At 43.0% G+C, this 19,437-nt stretch overlaps 1 protein-coding gene and 1 long non-coding RNA gene across 4 annotated transcripts; one reads left to right on the forward strand and one right to left on the reverse strand.

Moving 5' to 3' along the window:
* Nucleotides 1–590: 590 nt before the first annotated feature.
* LOC119150788 lies at nt 591–6,314 on the forward strand. 3 transcript variants are annotated; one of them, XR_005105206.1, is made up of 3 exons: nt 591–1,715; nt 3,444–3,638; nt 3,991–6,314. It is a non-coding gene; the product is annotated as an uncharacterized LOC119150788 (long non-coding RNA). The 3 variants fall into 3 exon arrangements; XR_005105205.1 differs by lacking the exon at nt 591–1,715 and adding an exon at nt 1,732–1,749; XR_005105204.1 differs by lacking the exon at nt 591–1,715 and having other exon boundaries at nt 1,738–3,638.
* A 2,179-nt stretch (nt 6,315–8,493) lies between these two features.
* On the reverse strand, nt 8,494–14,761 carry MESD (mesoderm development LRP chaperone). Its single transcript, XM_037393643.1, has 3 exons — nt 14,565–14,761; nt 9,651–9,883; nt 8,494–8,913 (listed from the first exon to the last, which is right to left on the reverse strand). The coding sequence occupies exons 1-3, from the start codon at nt 14,727–14,729 to the stop codon at nt 8,649–8,651; spliced, it is 663 nt and encodes a 220-aa protein (XP_037249540.1). The 5' UTR covers nt 14,730–14,761; the 3' UTR covers nt 8,494–8,648.
* Between the last annotated feature and the right edge of the window lie 4,676 nt (nt 14,762–19,437).

Below are 19,437 nucleotides of genomic sequence, written 5' to 3' on the forward strand. Positions count from 1 at the left end.
TATATACAGTTGTTAGAACTAACTCAACGACAAATTCTGTATAACCTATATACAATTAACTACATTAGTTCTAAAATTACCACTTAATTTTTAGTTATGTGTTTGTATTTAAATATAGACCAGATAGATTCTATCCATGAATATATAAAATACACTGTACATTAACTACATTATCTTCTGTAGGAAAATATGATTAATTTGTTAGTAAATTAAATTGATTTGTTATTAAAAAGTTATATATATATTAAATATATAAATAATTATATATTAAGAAGTTATATACATTTGTTATTAAAAATATAGCATTTTAATATCTGTAATATAGATAATATATTACAAAGACAATGTAAATTATTAAATGGGTATACTATAACATAACATAGCATAAGGGACTTCGAGAAAGATGGGGACAGGCTTTTTGGTAGGGCCTGTAGCGACAGGACGGGGGGAATGGTATTAAGCTGAAAAAAGGCAGCTTTAGGTTCGATATTAAGAGGAAATTCTTCACTGTGGGGGTGGCGAGGTGCTGTCCCAGGCTGCCCAGAGCAGCTGTGGATGCCCCATCCCTGGCAGTGCCCAAGGCCAGGCTGGACGGGGCTGGGAGCAGCCTGGGCTGGCGGGAGGGGTCCCTGCCCGTGGCGGGGGCTGGGAACCAGAGGGGCTTTGGGGTCCCTCCGACCCCGCCCGCCCGCGGCCCCGCTGTGACCCGGCGCGGCCCGGCGCAGCGCTCGGGGCGCAGCAGCTGCCGTGGCCTGTCCGCGCCCGCCCCCTGGCGGCCGCCCGGCGCAGCGCCGCGGGCCCGCGGAGCTCCCGCACCTTTCACCGCAGCTCTCCGCGCACCGGCTGCCCGGCAAAACTGATTTCAAACGCGTGAGTTTGCGGGTTAACGGGAAAAATTCTAAAACTTAGTATTGTCCTTCTGGCTGCACCGCCTGCCTTTTAAAGGCGGGGTGCAGTGAGAGCCGTCGGGAGGGGGTGTGTGGGTTTGGTGGGGTTTTTTTGTTTTTCTTTTCTTTTAGATGCTGCTTTGGACAATGGAAACAAAAGGTATGGGCCGCAAATGAAGGAAAACCCAGCGGGTTTTTTGACTCTTACATACCTGCCGCCTTATGCCAGCAGGCCAGGACCAGTCCTGTTAGCCGCCCGCGGGCAGCAGCGGCTGAGCTGGCACGGATCCTGCCCACAGCTCCCAGGTGCAGGGATGCTCCCGCCGCTGCTGCACGGCGCTCCCATTCTCCCAGCTCCACGGGGCAATAAGGAACACTGCCTGTCCAGCTCCCCGAATGAAGTGCTCTGTACGCTGCCCTCGCAGGTCTTCGACCAGCCTGCCCATCACCCCCAGCAGCAGCTGAAACCACTGTGATGTGTCCAGGGCTTTTCAGCCCCAAAGGGCCATTTTGGCAGCTGGCTCAGAGGCTGTTTTGTCACACCACCTTCTTCCTGACCAAAGGATGCGGGAGGCATGTGTAGAAACCACCACTGCAGCTACACCCTTCCTTCCTCTTGCATGGCTTCTTCACAAAACACCTTCGGCAGCTCCTCCCTGCGGTGATCCCTCAGCCATGGAGCTGGATGCAGCCTGTACACCCACTGTATGGTCCCCAAAACAAAACCCAAGGGACAGCTCCATCACTTTGCAAATAGAATAATTTGCAATTTCTGCGTTTGCATCTCAGCTGGAATATCTCAGCCGTCGGGAGCAGTACCAGGACACGGTGAGGGGCTTGTGGTGAGGAAGCCCCTCACAAAGTAAGTATCTCTTCTCCTTTGGCAAAGTGTGTAATGGGAGATCACGATGAAATTCCCAGCATAACTGTAACCTCATCTTCTATTGTGTTAGTGTTGAATGAGTAGTACGGGATAATGTTTCTTAAAGCACAGATGTCTCACCTAAAGCCCCAGGGTCTGTCAGTTGATAGCAACACCTCAGGAAATTAATGCAGCTGATCTGACTTTTTTTTCCTGCTTTCCTGTAGTCTGTCTCCAGTATTCAGCTGCATCATTTGGGGATCTCCTGAGCACAGCGTCCCCTGTTACAAATCTAAAGTTGATTTTCCCATCCCAGAAAGTGAGGCTGTCCTGGCTTATCACTGCTGACAGAAATAATAACGTGGCTGAAATATATTTCAGGCCTTCCTGGGGTTATTTCAGAATTGAGTAATATGGCTTAAATGGTGATGTTATGTGGGGACAGGGGTTGGGTAGGAGCAACGATAAGATGGAAAGTGACCTTTCCCTGGTAAGTTTACACAGCTCATTAGATCACAACAAAATACCTGGCTCCCACATTTAAATGAAAGAAAAGTTAAGTTTTTCAAAAATCTTCTGTCAAAATCAGCTGTTAAGTGCCCAAACACCTGCCTATGCTTCCATTAGGGTCCCTGGCAACTCCATCCTCGTATAATTGCAGTTACCTAAAGTTCACACAGTTATTAGCATGTTTTACAGCTCAGAAGGACAACAGCTGACTATCAAGGGTTGAGAAGTTGTAGGGTATGGCTGTGGATACAATTGGCAGGATGAATGAAAGTATGTGTAATTTAAGTACGCACTATTTTGGATAGTCGTGAGATTTCATTTTAGATGGGAGTATAAAAACTCAACTTATTTTTTTTGCAAAAGAAGTTGAATGAAATAAAACTGCACTGAGGACAAGTTAAAAAAAACCCAAAACAACCAAAACACACAGGATGGCTTGCAACCATGGGTCTGGGAAATAACGAGCAATGATCACATGAATACACATATTACACCTTTATCTTATTTATTTGTTTATTGACTCAGAAATTGCTCAACCATGATTTTTTTTCCCAGTACAACCTTGCAATACAATTATTCATGTATATCCCAGCCCTCCTCATTACAAAGAAGCCTTTAACAGAAGTTACAGCAAGACGCAGGTTACTTCATGGTGCTGCTCAATCAACAGCTACTGCTCGTTGCTGATGACCTTGCACCTTGCAGGCACCTTGCTGCTCACCGCTTTCCAAAGCACACGGAGGCCTGCCAATGTGTAACATTGCCATCAATGAGAGCACCTGAACTGATTTAAATATTAATGATTTCATGAGTGCTCAGTGCTCTGCTCTGTGGCTTCCACAGAATTAGCAGGCACATCACCAACACAGAAGTCCAGCCTATTTTCAGACACTACTGAAAATTATCTCTAAAAGCAGATGTTATAGGCAGTAAAGCTGAGCCCACGGGTTGTTGGTTTTTTTGGAGTACCATTAAATTACAACAGGAGGAAAAAAGGTTTTGGTTATAAGTCTCATGGACTTAGAGCATTCTAGTTAGCATTCTGTAAAAAAAAAATAGGGTCTCTCCGGTCTAACTGCAACAGAGCAGAGGCACAATAGTTCTGGAATAAGAAAAAAAAAGTTTCTGTTTCAGAGAAGTGTCAAAAAGTAACACGTTCTTTTCCCATTTTATTCCGTATTCAGGCCAAGGACGTTGCCAATAGGATTATTATGACAGCCTCAGCAGGCACTGAGCCATCTGAACAGCAGAAACCCCGACAGAGCCACCTCCGTGCTGCGGTTTGGGAGCCAGGGCATCAGCAGGCATCCTAACGGGATGAATTACAGCGCCTCACAAGATGGGAGGACTCTGCCGTCACGCAGTGAGAGGTGCAAGAGGTCAGTGGGCGAGCGGGAGGGCCCCTGGCACGAGGACACCCTCTTCTTAGCAGAAACTGCAGAGCAAAACCCTGTGCTGCAGGAACACCTATTTGCTGCCCATTGCTAGTAAAACTGGGAAGAGGCTGAAGTTCCTTTATCTGCCCCATTTCTCCCTCTCAAAATACCAATAATGATTAAATATATATATATCTCCCCAAGATCTTGAAAAATCATTTATTACAACTATTACTGCTAATTTAAATATTTCTTTAAATATTTAATAATAATATTTAATTTAATTTAATTTAATAATAAATAAAAAACAATTATTACTGTTAATTTAATAATGGTTAACAGATCTGGTTTTCAGATTACAGAAACCCATCGATACACTGCCACCGATAACTTCACCCAGCTGACACCAGGACTGACAGTGACCACACTGGCCCATTAAACAGCATCACACAGGACAGAAACAGCATTTACCAGCTGCCCCTGGATGCAGGCTGGTGTGCCATAGAGCGCTTAGTTATATTGAATTACAGTGACTTTTAAAATACTAACCAGAAACGACACTGCGCAGCCCTCTTCTGCTCGAGGTGGGAGGTGTGACCAGCCCCCTCGCACTACCTGCTGCTTCTGCTGGAGGAGAAAACGCACCACCACCACCACCAAAAAATCCAGGTGAAGTGTTTTTCCTTCATGAATCCAAGCAGCTCTAACCTTCCTGGCAATTCACCTATATTAGGTGGGGTTTGTCCCCATTAAAATGGCACAGTATGAAAGATGGAAAACAGCAACAGGCAAAAATAGTTCATTTTATCCCAAAATAAGAATTATAAAGGTGTATCAACAGACCTAGTAGGATGGCAACCTTAAGAATGAGCAACATGAAAGTACCAATGAAACAGGCATTTGTGAATAGAGGCATCCCTGTTATTCAGGCACTGGCTCGTTCAATTTCTATAAACATCCAATGCAGTTAAAAAAAAAACAAACCAAAAAACCCAACCAACTGGAAAAGGCAAACACTGTTACTCCTTGAATAGAAAAGGAAATGAGGCACAGATAAAGACTGGAAATGATTTCCAAGCCTTACTATAAACCCCACAAGAACAGTGGCCAAGTATCGGAGAGAAGTAGGCTGTTCTGTATCTTAACAAAACGGTTTTGTAATTGACCATTTCCTTTTCACGAGAAAATTGCAAAGAGTTTGGAAACAGTGACAGGCATGTGGAGGCTTTTTGAAGTCAAGACTAACCTGACCGTTCACAGAAGAGAAATGCTTTCCCCCGTCAAGGGAAGGTTAGCAATCCTCTTGTAGTTTGTGGGTCTTAACAGACTTAAAGGACAGAATTTTAACAATTCCTAGGGTACCTCACCTAGGAATGAGGGCAGCAACAAAGCTAAAGACAACTAAGAGAAGCTGCAAAAGGGACCCGTGACCTTCCCTGCTGGCACTGGTGCGCACAAAGAGGAAGGCTGGGCCACAGACGGTACGACAGGTAGTAGGCACAGGATTACAGGGAACATCACTGCACCACCACAGATCAACCTTAGCAACGTCATAATGACGGCACCTGCAATTCTCATCTTTTTAAAATGCATATGGGCATTGCTCAGATCTCCTAATTAGTAAGCTTTAGTAGCATGATGATGTTTTGTTATAAATTCAACTGCCAGAATTCATTCACTTACTGCACATAGTACTTCTATCGGGTCTTCTGGGCCTTGGTCCTAGCAATTTAAATGCCAAATTTTCTACCTGCTTGATGAAATTAAGCCCTCAAGAAAAGGAGATGCACTTGTCCTCTTCTGGGTAGGAATTTAAAATTTATTAATTTTTAATTTTCAGTAAAACAGGTAAGGCATGCAGTATACATTAGGATTATCTTTAAAAGAAAACCAAACCAAACCCAAGATATTTGTTCCAGTATTTTATTACATAAAAAGTTGATTGTCCATTGGAAATTTTTCACAAAGTGCAACCACATCTCGTGTAGTATCATTAACAAACTTTTTTTCTGAGGACAGCTGGTTAACTTAGAAACTTAAATTATGGCACTAGAACAGAGAAACCACTAAGCTGAGCAGTGACAGGCAACAGCCATTCAGCTGCCATGAAAGCAGATGGTTTTCCACGTACCTCTGTACAGCACTGAATAAAAAAAAGAATAAGTTACCACCTTACTTGTTGAAATTAGTTTTAAAGGTGGTAACTAAATGTTGTGTATATAGAACCAAAAATCTGTTATTGGAAGTCTGATGAGACTCGAACATGCAATCCAGCATCTGCTGGGGCACTTAGAGAACACTAATATCCTTAAGGAACTGTTTGAATATTTTTATATATGCATGTCTGTATGTGATACTGTGTTCAGGCCTCTTGAATGATTAGCAAATAACATCTGCTTATGTTACACTGTACCAGGACGAGTGCTAGGGTCTGAAAGACCTACTAGTTTGAAAAAGGAACATTGGTTCTTTTGGAGTAGAGTTATGAATTGCAAAACCTGAGAACGGCTGGTGAAGAAGTTCCATCTTCAGGAAAGACTGCCACATTATACTTACTAGCAGATTTAATTATTTGTTGAGTGTAAAGGATGAAAAAGGGAGAAAAAAAAAAAACGGAAGACAAAGAAAGCTACTTGAAGGCTTTAGGTCAAAAAGCAATCATCATGTCATTACTCCTATTAAAAACCTAAAAAAAACCCCCAAACACTAACTAAGCTAGGTGGCACAAAACATCCCTGCACTTGGAATAGGCGACTTAATGACTCAAAACAACCAACAAAACAGCCTGGACAACCAGCTGGCTGAATTTCAGCAAAGCTGCCCCCCTCTTTCTAACTATTAAGGGAAAAAGATAGCTATAGCGTAGTACTGTTTCTCCTCTTTGGCTGATTTTCTTTTGGATTATCTGTATACTGTTTCACATTGCTTATTTATTTAGCTCAGGAAGAACACAATTTGATCGAAAAAGAAATCATATTTATGTTTCACAATGTCAGGAAAATTACAGAAACTGCATTTCCACACATTTCTGATCATATTCTGAATTGTCATCTCCATACCATAGATTTAAGTTGTAAAAAAACCTGAATGAACCTCATTACTATTTTGTAATAATAGTTTTGTCTGACCTCTGTTTGTCTCTTGAGATGAGAAGCAATATTTTTTAAAAAAAGGGAAGTGCAAACCTAGAACATTTGACAAAATGGTAAATTAATTACAAACAAGAAAGGGACTGCATATCTCTTCTCAATGCAATGCAATATCCAAATGTTTACAGACTCTTCTCAACTCTGCTACACATTTAGATTAATAGTAGAATGTAAAAGTAATACAGTTAAACCTGAAGAAACACATGATTTTCATTCTTCCACTCAAACAGGCACAGACCTGTTTAATGAAGTGTGGCTGAAAAGATTTCTTTAATCCTAAATTCACACAAATACAATTAAATAAACCCAGTCACCTGACACCTTCATCAACATCATTTAGTCCTTATGTACAGCAACCAAAGATGAGTTTGTCTCCCAAATACCTAACTAAACGTGTAATTACTTTAAAGGTTTTACTACTCTGTGAAACAGTAATGTTAGCGACATCTTTTATTTTAGAACAAGTACTCAGTAAGTCACAATTTCCCACTTTTGATACTGAAGTATTCCACAAGATCAACCATTATGGTTCAATTAGGACCTGCTATCCAAAACACTTGGATTTTAGCACCTTAAATAAAGAGTCAAAGTAACATCTTAGTAGTATCAAATGAAGACAGTTAACACCGTGCTCATCCTCTGCAAAATGATGTGGACCATACATACTGGGTGCATTTAGTCCCTAACAGACAGTAAGGCAGAAAGGAAACCATTCTAAGCAATGCATTCGACTGAATACAACCTAAATAATAATAAAACCTTCCCAATTACACAAACTCTTTCAAGGAGAAATCATATTTTCTCCCATACATCAAACTTCATAGTATTTAAAGCAAATGTTCAACCATATCAGCCAGGAATCTGTACCCATGAAAAGAAGAAAATCCGGTTATTAAACACTAGTAAGTGATATGTCTAATTGAAAGTTTAACTCTGTACTGTAACTAGTACTTCTTCAAAGATTTAAACAAACCCTTAAACCAGTAAAACAAATTAATTTCAGGGTTAAAGCTATTTCTTCTAGCTCACTGTGTAGATAATGGGGCATACATAACATCTGGTTCCACAGGCACAGTTCTTTGGCAGTGGTAGCAACCCGAATGCCGTAATTCTGACTGTTCCTTTCACACCGACACTGCTTGTATGGGTGCTGTAGCACCACAAACATCCCAGCATCACTTGTGATGGATGCGGAATCTCCTTCCTGCGCTGACCTGGACCGCATTAGCTGAGTACCTGCCTAGCTTCTGTCAAGCTTCTAACCACTCCTGTGCATTTCTTGGGACAAACAGAACAGGTTTTGTTCATTGTGGACACTGGCAGTCTAACCAGACATGCCCTAAACCCTGTAATTTCAGGCATCTTTGGCCACCGTAACGCTACTCTTTGCAATTTTAGGCAGTTTTGCCAACTGACTCTACCAAACTGGCTTCCGAGAGAACCTTCCAGCGCTGTACTCTGCTATTTAACAGCAGCTATGAATCAATGACCAACCTGCACACCCAAGACGGACGCAGCTACTACAGATGAACATCAGCATATTCTGAGACTGTATTTCTTCTTTTCCACTTAAAATTGTTTGTGATGTTAGACACACAGATTTGTATGTTAATTTTAAACAACAACAAAAGCATAAAAAGTTACAAACTAAAGTAGTCAATTGCTGGCATTAAACATTACCCTTCCTGTAACTAAACAAATGGCCAACATTAATAAGTAAACTGGTGAATTTCAACATAAAAGTCTTTCAACCTCAGTAATCTCTGCATCCTTCCTTCCACTCCAATAAACCCAGGAATTGTACAGAAATTTAGTTTCCCTTCAAGCAGCAGCAGAGCAGTATCCAGTCTGGTTAACGCGTCCATCATAGATCCTCTCTCTGTTTGGTTGCTCGGTTGTCCTCTTTGATGCCATTAGATTTCTTGTCTGCATCTTTTTTCTTCTTTGCTTTTTCAGGTTTTGTTTTGTTTTTCCCTTTCTCATTTTCTTCTGCTCCTTTTCCAGGATAAACCTGACCTTCCAGAGTAACATCTGCACACCTTTCTTGATTTATCAGAAAGTCTTTGATCTCCCAGGCGTAACCGCCATCGCGTAGCATAAAGATGGCACGATTTGAGCCAACAATAAACCTAGAGGAAAGATACATTTTTTCAGTTAGCTCTGCGCATTTCAAGCTTTGCTTAAGTTTTGCTTAATTCAGAGCATCTCCACGACAGATGCATACATTTAAAGGCAAGAAGCTAGCCTTCTTGCCTGGGGATGGGGACAAGAGAACAATCTTCTAGCACAGATAAGAATAAAACATACCAAGTTTGCAAATGACAAAGAAGGAGTAAGAATACAAAGAAAACTTAAGAACTAATTTGACACCATGTAAAACCCACTAAAGGGCATTAAATTTGCTTTATATACTTAACTGCAACCCTTCACAGCCTCAATACAAGAGTGCAACATTCACGTTTCAAAATGATCCTTCCTCACAGACAAAAACCAAATCTTTTAGCCAGAGGAACAAAAAGCCTTTTGTGGTGACAAGTCTTCTAAGTGTGATGCTTTCCATCAAGCACATAAAGGCAAACAACTGCAGCTAAAACCGATAAATAGCTGACATGTGATGAGAGAAAAAGAAACTAGGCACTAGGCTATACAGGCATCACGTGTAAGTGTTAAAAAGATTTGTGCACCACACCAGAATTTTTGTAGCTTGACTTAAATCAAACTGGCAAATAAACTGATACAGATTTGAAGAAATAGTGATGGGCAACAGAGGTGGGGAAGGGCACAGGACAGTTTAAAAGATTTTCAGGAAGAAAGAAACAAGAGTTCTGTAAAAGCAAGAACTTTATCCTTTCACACAACACTTTACCTTTGCACATCATAGTTTGCATTGAAGAGACTGCCCTGCCACAAGCTAGTAATTTCTTCTGTCTCCTTTTCTGTGGGATTTCCCGACACAGTGACAAACATCATCAAAGTCTTCCCCTTTTTCGTCAGCTTCAGGATACTTTCAGGCTTGCCCGGATCAATTTTTGAGAAATCTATTGGTGCTGGAGGCCTCTTGTGTTCAGGAAGATCTCCCTCTTCAATGTCATCATCTTTCTGTTTTGAAACAGAAAAGGATGCTTTAAGTTCAACTGTTCCACAAAGATGTACTTTTTTGGGAATTTCCCATTGTTTGGGATTGCTTTGATAAAGTATTTTTTAGTTAAATGATGGAGATTCTCAAACCAGAAGAAAGAGTGAGTTTTGTTTCAGGACACTTCACCAAGAATGTTCTTTCTATGCACAACCCTCACCTCAAAACAATGCACATTTTCATACTGACAGGCAGAATCTCATTTTACCATGTGCTGAGAAATATTTCAGCCTCAAGACTAATTCAATACAGCTCTATCTAAACACTTTTTTTTTTTTCCATTTACTGTTTCACAGGAATTTATTAAATATACAAGATGAACTGACAAAGTTGCACTAAAAAAGCCTCATACACACAAACTAAAAAGCATTCATCTACATATTGCTTTCAGAGGTCAAAACTCACTTCTGGGAATCACGTGATCACTTGAGAAATTAATTTTCCTTGTTTAAACAACTAAAACCACAAGAATTCACAGCTTCAATGTTAATGCCACAGGAAAACTTTTATCAAAGGTTTCATGACATTTCTGATGCACAGATGCAGCTCATAGTCTGACAACATAATCACCAAGAGTAAGTCACTCTTGGAAAAAAGAAAAAAACTCTTCTTGACTCTGCTGAGGTTGACACGACATTTAAATATTCGGAAAGGCAGAATTCAAACTGCTGCCCCTTAAAACAGCTTGCAACAGAGAGGAGTGAACATAGTGACAACTTACATTGAGCCAGAACTTGATTTCTTAAACAGTATTTTTATGACAGAATGAAAAAGTAAAAAAGAACATAAAACCCAGGAAGTCTTACACAGGCATCCACACAAGGACTTATAAATCAGCAGGAATTAAGGCAGATATTTTAGGTGGTTTTTTGACTTCAGGCATTTAGTGAAAACATGCATTACTCCACCAGGAAGATGAACCACAGCAGTATATAAAGTTACTTCCTTCAAAAGCCTCAAAGGTCAGAAGCTGATCTTGATTCTTAGATCTAAGTTCACATTACCTTCTCATCTCTGCCCATACAACTCAACAAACTCAACATCATCCTCTTACAACATCCCACTACAGGGAGCATCCCATACTCTGTAATAGTTAAAGTTTCATATAAGTGATCTATGTTCTTTTCCTATCTCAATTACGTACCATTTGTTGTCTTTCTGACAAAAAGTTTAAAAGTTAGTTACCACAGAATAAAAGTTGTAGAAGCCTTAGATTTTACCCTTTCTTTCCTTATTAGTTATGTATCGCTTTCCATTTTGCAAGTCTGAAGCATGCTTTCAAGTAGCTCACATGCCTTTGAAAATTCCACATTAAGTGAATTGAGAGCAGAGAGAGCACATGGAAAGTCCCACTGTCCTCACTAAGTGGGAACAAGACTTATCTCAGAGGAAGCTGGAAAATGCTCATATCAATAAAATGCAATGAAAATACAAAATTTTACATAACTGAATGAAAAACATTTTTCAGAAGTAAAAGCAAATCAATCCTAATTTCAGACAAAACCAGCTCAATTTCAGTTTTGAAAGGAAAAGGCAGAAACGAATGTTTCCAAATACTCCTTTAGTAACACAGAAATTGACTTGACTTTAGTGACAACACAATCTAGTAACCTATATTACCTATTTTCCCCTTAACTATCCAACTAAATGCTCATAAAGCTGTTATTACAGTTTAAATAGAAATACTACAAGCAGCAGTCAAAAGCTCCCTTACCGACACTTCTTTTCTCGATCCTGTACAAACTATCATGCAGTTTTCTATTTATAAAGCTACCTACAAAGTAAAAGGCTGGAAGAAAAGTGTAAGCTTTTGCTTTGAAATGTCTAGCAGATTAATCAAAATAAACAGTAACATGAGACTTGAGGGAAAGCATTACACAGACACAGTAATAACTATATATTACTTCTCTTCCTCCTCCCCCCTGCTCCCATTCTCATGCATTTCTCATCAATGCCCTAGATTTTTTTTTTTTTAAATATTAGCAATATAGGACACTTAATTCCTTAGTCTATTCAACAATCAACTCAGAGTCAAGCCTAAGAAACCCTGAGCTTATAACAATAATGAACTATTTAAAGAATATGACATTTCAGCAACAGAAAGACCTCCAGACCAGATTCTCAGTTCTGTTTCCAGCTCCTCCGGACTCAAGATTGCTGGCAAGTCCCTTTCCATGCAGGAAATCCCTAGGTGGCTTCCTTCAAGCTCCAGCTGTGCAGCTGAGCTGCTGAAGCAACCTCCATCTCTTTTTCCCGTTCCCCATGCTCACTTCCCACTAGATCAGTCTCCCATTTCACTGGGCAGGCATGCACATGGTTGCACCAGCACAGTGCAAGGGGCAGCACAAGAGCGTGAACAGAGAAGTGGCCGCTCAGCCCCTCGAGGCTTCTGGCTGAACCCAAGGATGTCCCTTGGTTTCAGCCAGGACAGAATCATCTTCTTAGTAGCTGATATGGCACTGTGTTTTGGATTTAGTAGGAGAATTATGCTGATACCACACCGATGTTTCAGTAGTTGCTAAGCAGTGCCTGCTCAAGTCAAGAACTTTCCAGTTTCCCATGCTGTGCCAGTGAGGAGGTGCACAAGGAGCTGGGAGGGAGCAGAGCCAGGACAGCTGACCCCAACTAGCCAAAGGGATATTCCGTGCCATAGAGCATCGTGCTCAGTGTGCAAACTGGGGGGAGCTGTCAATCACTGCTCAGGGACTGGCAGTGGGTGGTGAGCAACTGTATTGTGTCACTTGGGTTTTTTTCCCCCCCTTGGGTTTTATTCCTCTCTCCCTCTCCTCTTCATTACAATTATTATTATTCTTACTTTATTTCAATTATTAAACTGTTCTTGTATCAACCCATGGGGTTTACCTGTTTCTGATTCTCCTCCCCATCCCACTGGGGGCAGGGGAGTGAGCAAGCAAGTATACGCATGATACTTAGCTGCTGGCTGGGGTTAAACCATGACAGGGTGTTACAGCCACCATCCTCCAATGCTATTAGGAGTCATCTCACTCAGCTGAAAGTAGCAACACTTGATTCTGTACAGATCTGTGCCCTGTGCCCCTTACTCCCAAGCGTAATTCCTGCTCTTCCCCAAATTCATAATGGCCCCTTTGTTTGCCATCCCACCCCATCAAATCCACTCATGCCCTTTCTTCTCTATCCTCTAACTACCACCCCCTCAAGCCTTTCATGTTCTTTATATGCGTCCTGACTACCATCACGCAGAGTGGCATACAGCTGACCATCCCAAAAAGCAAACAACTGTTAATTGTTGAGCCCCTGCTTCAGTAACTTTATTCTCCTCGGGCTCTGGCTATATGTGCATTTCCTCAGCGGCAACGCAATCCCAGCCGCTCAGCCACATCTGCACACAACATGGCTACAGGCATTTGCGCAGCACATGGCAAACTGGATCAGAGACCTGCTTCAGCTAAAGAGGAAGAACCCTGACCAGCCTCCTGACTCTGCCTGCCACATGGCTGGAACAGAATACACAGCCAGAGAGTCACGACAGCATTAACTGGAGTCTCCTTTTTATCCAGGCACCTGATTTGCAAACTCAGAGATGCTCATCTTTTAAGATTTTTCCTACAACGCCAAATTTGGTTGAAGTTGGCCAATATTATCATTTAAGCCCTGATTTTTTAAGCAGCTGGGACTACCTGGTCCTCAGCTGATACCACTAACAGAAGGGTGAACTTGGAGCTTTTTACATAATTTTGTTTGAAATTTTAACTCACTTTTCTAAGAATCTCCCTTCCTAAAGGAAGGTACACAGCAACAGTCCATGGGGTGAACAAGTCCCTAACCTGCCAACCAGGTCCAAGGCTGACATCCTTACTTTGCACAGTTACTTTACCTACATGAAACATACAAAACCTACCTCTCCACCTCGATTTACGGCTGTAAGTGGCATTACAAGAGACAAAAGTTTTCACTCTGTCATTCCTCCAGTTTTGGGGCAAGACATTCTGAGGAACTGCTGAGCACTCTGGCATTTATGAGAAGAGGATGAAAGCCAAGGTAACTCAAAGAGCTGAACAGTGGCATGCCACCCAGGTGGAGAAGAGCGATGGGGAGCTGTGGAAATTACGGCAGTGGGTGTGAAGGGGGATGAGAGAGGGATGAAGTCAGAATCAGTTGTTACCACGAGGAGTGGCGAAGAAGAAACGCAAACCAAGAGCCCTCGGGGCCTACTCCGCAAACATGGAGCGAGTGGCTCCCCTGCCACCCACACTCGGTCACGGGACGTGCACCCCTCGGCACCCCCAAACGGCCACGGAGCCGGAGCGGGCCGCCGGCACGGGGCGCCCGGGGCTCGGCGCGGCCTGAGGGCTGCCCCCCCCGCGCCCGCTCGGCCCCGCTCTGCGGCCTCCCCGCACAGGAGCGCGGAGCCCGGGCGGCAGGAATCCCGCAGCCGCACGGTGCGGGGCTCCCTCCCGCCCGCTCTGGGCCAGCGGCCCCGCTAGGCCCGCGGAAGGGCGACCGGGCCGCCGCTCCTCCCGCCTTCCCCCGGCGGAGACGCCACGCAGAGCGGCCTCCACGGGCCGGCAGCGCAGCTCGCTGCCCCACCGGCCGCAGCCGCCGGGCCCCTACGCGGGCTCCGGGAGGCGCAGCCCCGCCACGGCCCCCGGCCCCTCCCCGCACCTCCCACTGCTCCAGCAGCCGGGCCATGTCCGCGTCGTTGTAGTCCCGAATGTCCTTCTTCTTGGCCGGCCCCGCCCGCCGCTTCCCCTCCGGCTCGCCGGCCGCGGCTGCCGCGCACAGCCACAGCGCCAGGCCCAGCAGGGCCCAGCCCGCGGCCGCCGCCATCTTCTCCCGGCCCTCGCCGCCGCGGGAAGGCGGCCCCGGCTGCCTTAAGGGGCGGGGGCAGCGGCGGGGGCCGGGCGGGAGGAGGAGCTGGGGGGAGAGAAGGGCCGAGAGGGCAGCGGCGCGGCCATTACCCGGCTGCTGCGGCTTGAGGGGAGGCGGCCGCGCCCGCAGCGTGGCCGAGCGCCGGGAGCGAGCCGGGGCGGGGGCAGCACGGCGGGCAGCCGCTGCGATGTCGCAGCCGGGGCGGGGGCAGGGGCAGCACGGCGGGCAGCCGCTGCGATGTCGCAGCCCGGCGTGTGACGCGCTGGCCCGGCACAATGCGCCGCTTCAGGAGGCCGCGGCCCGGCCCGGCCCGCTGCGGTCGGGGGCCGCGCTGGGCACCGCCCCTGCAGGCCCTGGCCCAGGCTGTTGGATGAAAGGTGGACATTGTCGGGCTTTTTTTTTTTTTTTTTTTAAATAAAAAGTATGACGGACCAGCTCCTGGACTGTAAACCGTGGGATTTCTTTTCCCTGATTTTTTTTATTAAAGCAGAATGGTAACCGTGTGCATTTGGTAACGTGTGAGAGGCACTGGGCCCGTTGGCACCGAGTCTTCTGACTTTTAACTAGTACCTCAGCAATACTGTTTTTAGAAGACTTTTGAAAATAAAACTGTTTGTTACTAAAAACTCCAGAACATCTGACCACCACACAAAACATCAAGAGACATGGCTTTTTCTTTGTACTTTTACATTATCCAAAACGAATTATACAGATCGATGCCTTCATAGCCTTATTGCAGTCTTCATTTTTCGCCTCATGGAAGCTGTTTTAATTATAAATAGCACCGTCTTCCCTTTGGCCTTTTAGACTTGTACTCCAAGAAGTTTGCACTTGGGAATTGAAGGAGGCGTGATGGTAACTGCTAGTGGCAGCTAGTAACTGTGGCTGGGCTGGCGATGGAGCAGGGCCCCTCTCCATCCAAGAGGAAGCACTGAAGGGGCAGCAGGTTCAGAGCAGAGAAACTCATTCCACAGAGTGACCACTCCAACCCCAGTTCTGTTCCTGTATGTTGTCCTACAGTGAGCCAGGAGCCCACTGCCCTATGGGCACAGCATGTAAAAACCCAAAAGCAGGCAGCGGGCAGGGCGGTGAGTTCGGGAGGCTCTCCGCAGCCTGGATAACCCTTGGAAGTGGCAAGATGCTGAAGGGCTATGCAGCCTGTGAACGCCAGGGAGACGTGCCACATGGAGCAGCAGCTTGCCAAGTGCGCATGTAGCATGAGAAACAGCAGAGGAGGATGTGGGATCCAAGACTTCAGCACCCTGATAAACAACCAGCCTGGTCTGCAATCTCCATACAGAGGGTTATCGTTTTATAACATTTCAGACATGCTGCCAGCACGCCTGAGAAACAGGAAGCAGTTAGGCCATAGCTATTCGTGGAGCTTGTTAAATGTACAGTAACTGAAATGGGGTTTTAATCAAGTACCTTTCACAAAGCTGACCAGTAAGTCACTAATGAGCACATTTGCTCAGTGATTTCTTATTAAATATAATGAACATCAGGTATACTATATCAGCTTGCCCTGATTAATGAGGCTTTACTAAAATATGTTTCTGGTAACTTTTGTTATTACTGGATCGTGCGTACATTCACTGGGAAATAAAGACTAAAGAGTCCATTTTGGAATGCTGGGCTTACAGCATAAAATGTTTTCATTGAATTTCTACTGGGAAATATTTTCTTCAATTCTGTTTTTTCCTATTAAACAAACCAAGCCAACTTTGACTTTCCTTAATATCTGGCACTGCATTCAGATGTGGATCTCAAAAGTAATCCAGTTCTCTTTAGAAGTGAACAAGTTGTTCAGTATATCCAGCACTGCACCAAACAACACTACACGTTTCCTTGTCATGCATATAAGAGCTTTAATTTGAAAGGGAGATGTTTTATTCATGCTTGGCTCTGACCTCGCAACTATCTCTGTTCAGGCAGAATTCTGTGCCCAGGAAGAACTTGCCCAAAGTATGCTTTGTGGAGTCAGCTGCAGGACAAACACCTATTCAGCCTCTGTACTCTGCTGTTCTTTCCCATGCAAGAGACAAAAGCAATGCAGCTAGAAACATGGATCACTGACAGCGGCAAATTAAACTGCATTTTATTTTTACTGAGGCACACTGTGTTTTGTTCAGAACACCTATAAAATCACACAAATATGTTTTTTATAGCTTAAGCATTTTCATATTCCTTAACAGTTTTTATAGTCCCAGCAGCTAACACTATTATGATTACAATACAGAACATATCCAGTAATAGATGGTTACTTTCATTGTAGATTGCACAAGTAAGGTGTTTAAGGCTTTATCTAGTAGCTTAAAGTCCCATCTAGTCAGGCCAGGAATGTCTCAAGCTGTGGCTGTCATTTTTACTTCAGCAACACACAAATTTTACTAGTAGTACTTTAAATTACAGTGTTACACCTTAACAGAAAGGCAAATCTACCTCCCCCTGTTGATGTAAATCGTTTTCATTATTGAGTAGGGTTGGGTCAAGCTGTAAAGTGAGAGGATTCAGGATGTTCTAAATTTCTGTTAATTAAGTTTGGGATGCTCTTTTTTTTTTTTTTTAATATAACCTGTATTTTTTGAACTACATTTGTGCAAAATATATTTCCCATACCATTATTTCTTATGAGTTAGGAGAACAATGTGCACATATTTTTAACTGCCAAAAGCTCCCTCAAGTCTTCGCTTGCGGTGCATTTTTGTGTGCAGTTTTCTATTTTAAAGTGGATTCTCATTAGTCACATTTTGCTTTTCTTTGCAAATACAGTACTGTAGGGTCTTAAAGCTTGTGCATTGACATTCCTTGGAATAAAACCTTGGAAAGAACAAGGAATTTGACTTCATCAGGGAAAGGGCAGCGCCTTCTTGGAAGGACGTATAGATGAGTAAGAGATTAAACTAACAAGATCAGAAGATCAGCCCTAAGCATGAGAAGGGAGTATGAACATGCAAGGGCTACCTGCTATCGACACATGCTGTGTCTGGAAGAATTAATTTAACTCTGCTAATAAAAGAGGATGTCTAATAGTGGCTCAGATGAATGAGGTGTTGCAAAAGGCAGCCTTTTAGTGATTACTTTGAATGTCTAAAATGATGGAGGTTTGGGGTACAGCTGTGCTCTTTGTGCAGCCTGATAGATGTTAGAACTGCTTTTGCACCTACTGGCTTAGCAAAGGACCAGGACAATACTGTGTTAAACAATACGGAAGACTTGCTGAGTAACAGATCGCAGAAAACCTGAAGCAAGTTTTGAGATGACCTAGCATTCAGAGCATTCTTACCCTGTTTAAAAGCACTATTGTACATTTTACAGAATGTCAGGATATTCTGAGTTACTTCCAGTAAAACATTGAAAATAAATGTTTTCATAGGTCAAATTATCTTAAGTACCCTAAATGTTCCCCTGCAGAGACAATCTAATGCATGAGCTCTCATGCAAAGACAGTGCATGTGTTCTTCAGACCTCCAAATGCCACCACATTCAGAGAAAAACTTGAAAAAGCAGACCTGAACATGTTCTCTTTAAAAACAACCAGAATATTTCTAAATTTCAAGAAGAAAATATTTTCTTTTTTCTAGAATATTTCTAAATATTTTAGAATTATTTCTAAATACTGTTACTAGCAGCATAGTAAGCAAAATATGTTGTCATCTAGAGCATGAACATTTGAGTGATTCAGAATGATTTCAGTCCTCAAATGAATTTCATGCATAAAGCAAGGACACTCACTTGCCATCTATTAAGAGAATGCAGATTTTTGTTCCAGAGCTAGTCACACTTTGAATTCCTGGGTCCAGTTTGAAAAATTAAGTCTATAATTCAAAATTCTCCCAAATTAGGGGTTAATTACTGTGATTTGGACAGGAAATTCCAATTCAGGTACTAACTCTGAAATTCAGATCCTTGAATTCAGGTTTGACCACAGAATAAATCTTTACCCCAACTTTATGCTATCCTGTGCATGCACATTTTATAGATTAAAACTGATTGACTGAATGGAGATGTTTGATAAATGACACGTTAGCTTTGTGTCATTACCTCTCTGATCATATTTGGGGAGAGGGTATGACGCCTGACTGTCTAGTCAGCTGCAATAAAGCTACACATTTTAATCCTTAAATTCAGAAACACCACAGAATGTTCCTGTTAGTACTCATCTTACTGCAATATTTGCTACAGATCTGTGCTGGTTAAAACTATGTACTGGTTACACAATTGAAAGTTACCCTATTAAGAAAAGAATTACATTAAATCAATGTCAAAGAAGGTTTACGCAGTTCCCACAGGAATTCCATTTATAGTCCAATTTCCACAATCTAAGTGAAATTAATTTTGTAGTCCCAATTTAAGTTTAGGTTTACAGGTCAGTTTTGGCACCCACATCTAATGTAAGTAATACATTACATGAACTTCTGATGAATTAAAGGTGCTAGACTTAAACCAGTAATGATCAGCCGCTCTCCTTATAGAACACACAGGCACAATGAGAAAAGTGTAGGATCACAGATTCCTGTGAAAGCATCTAGTAAATTTCTCTCATTATATATATTTTAAAAAGGAGGGAGAGGGGGGAAACCCAAACCCTTCTGTAGAATATTACAGCTGCAGGACAGAACGTACTACCAAAAGTGCAATTCAGGAAGGGTGGGCCCTTGCACAT

The sequence above is a fragment of the Falco rusticolus genome, chromosome 7 (genome assembly GCF_015220075.1).
Source record: "Falco rusticolus isolate bFalRus1 chromosome 7, bFalRus1.pri, whole genome shotgun sequence".
Classification (NCBI taxonomy): domain Eukaryota; kingdom Metazoa; phylum Chordata; class Aves; order Falconiformes; family Falconidae; genus Falco; species Falco rusticolus.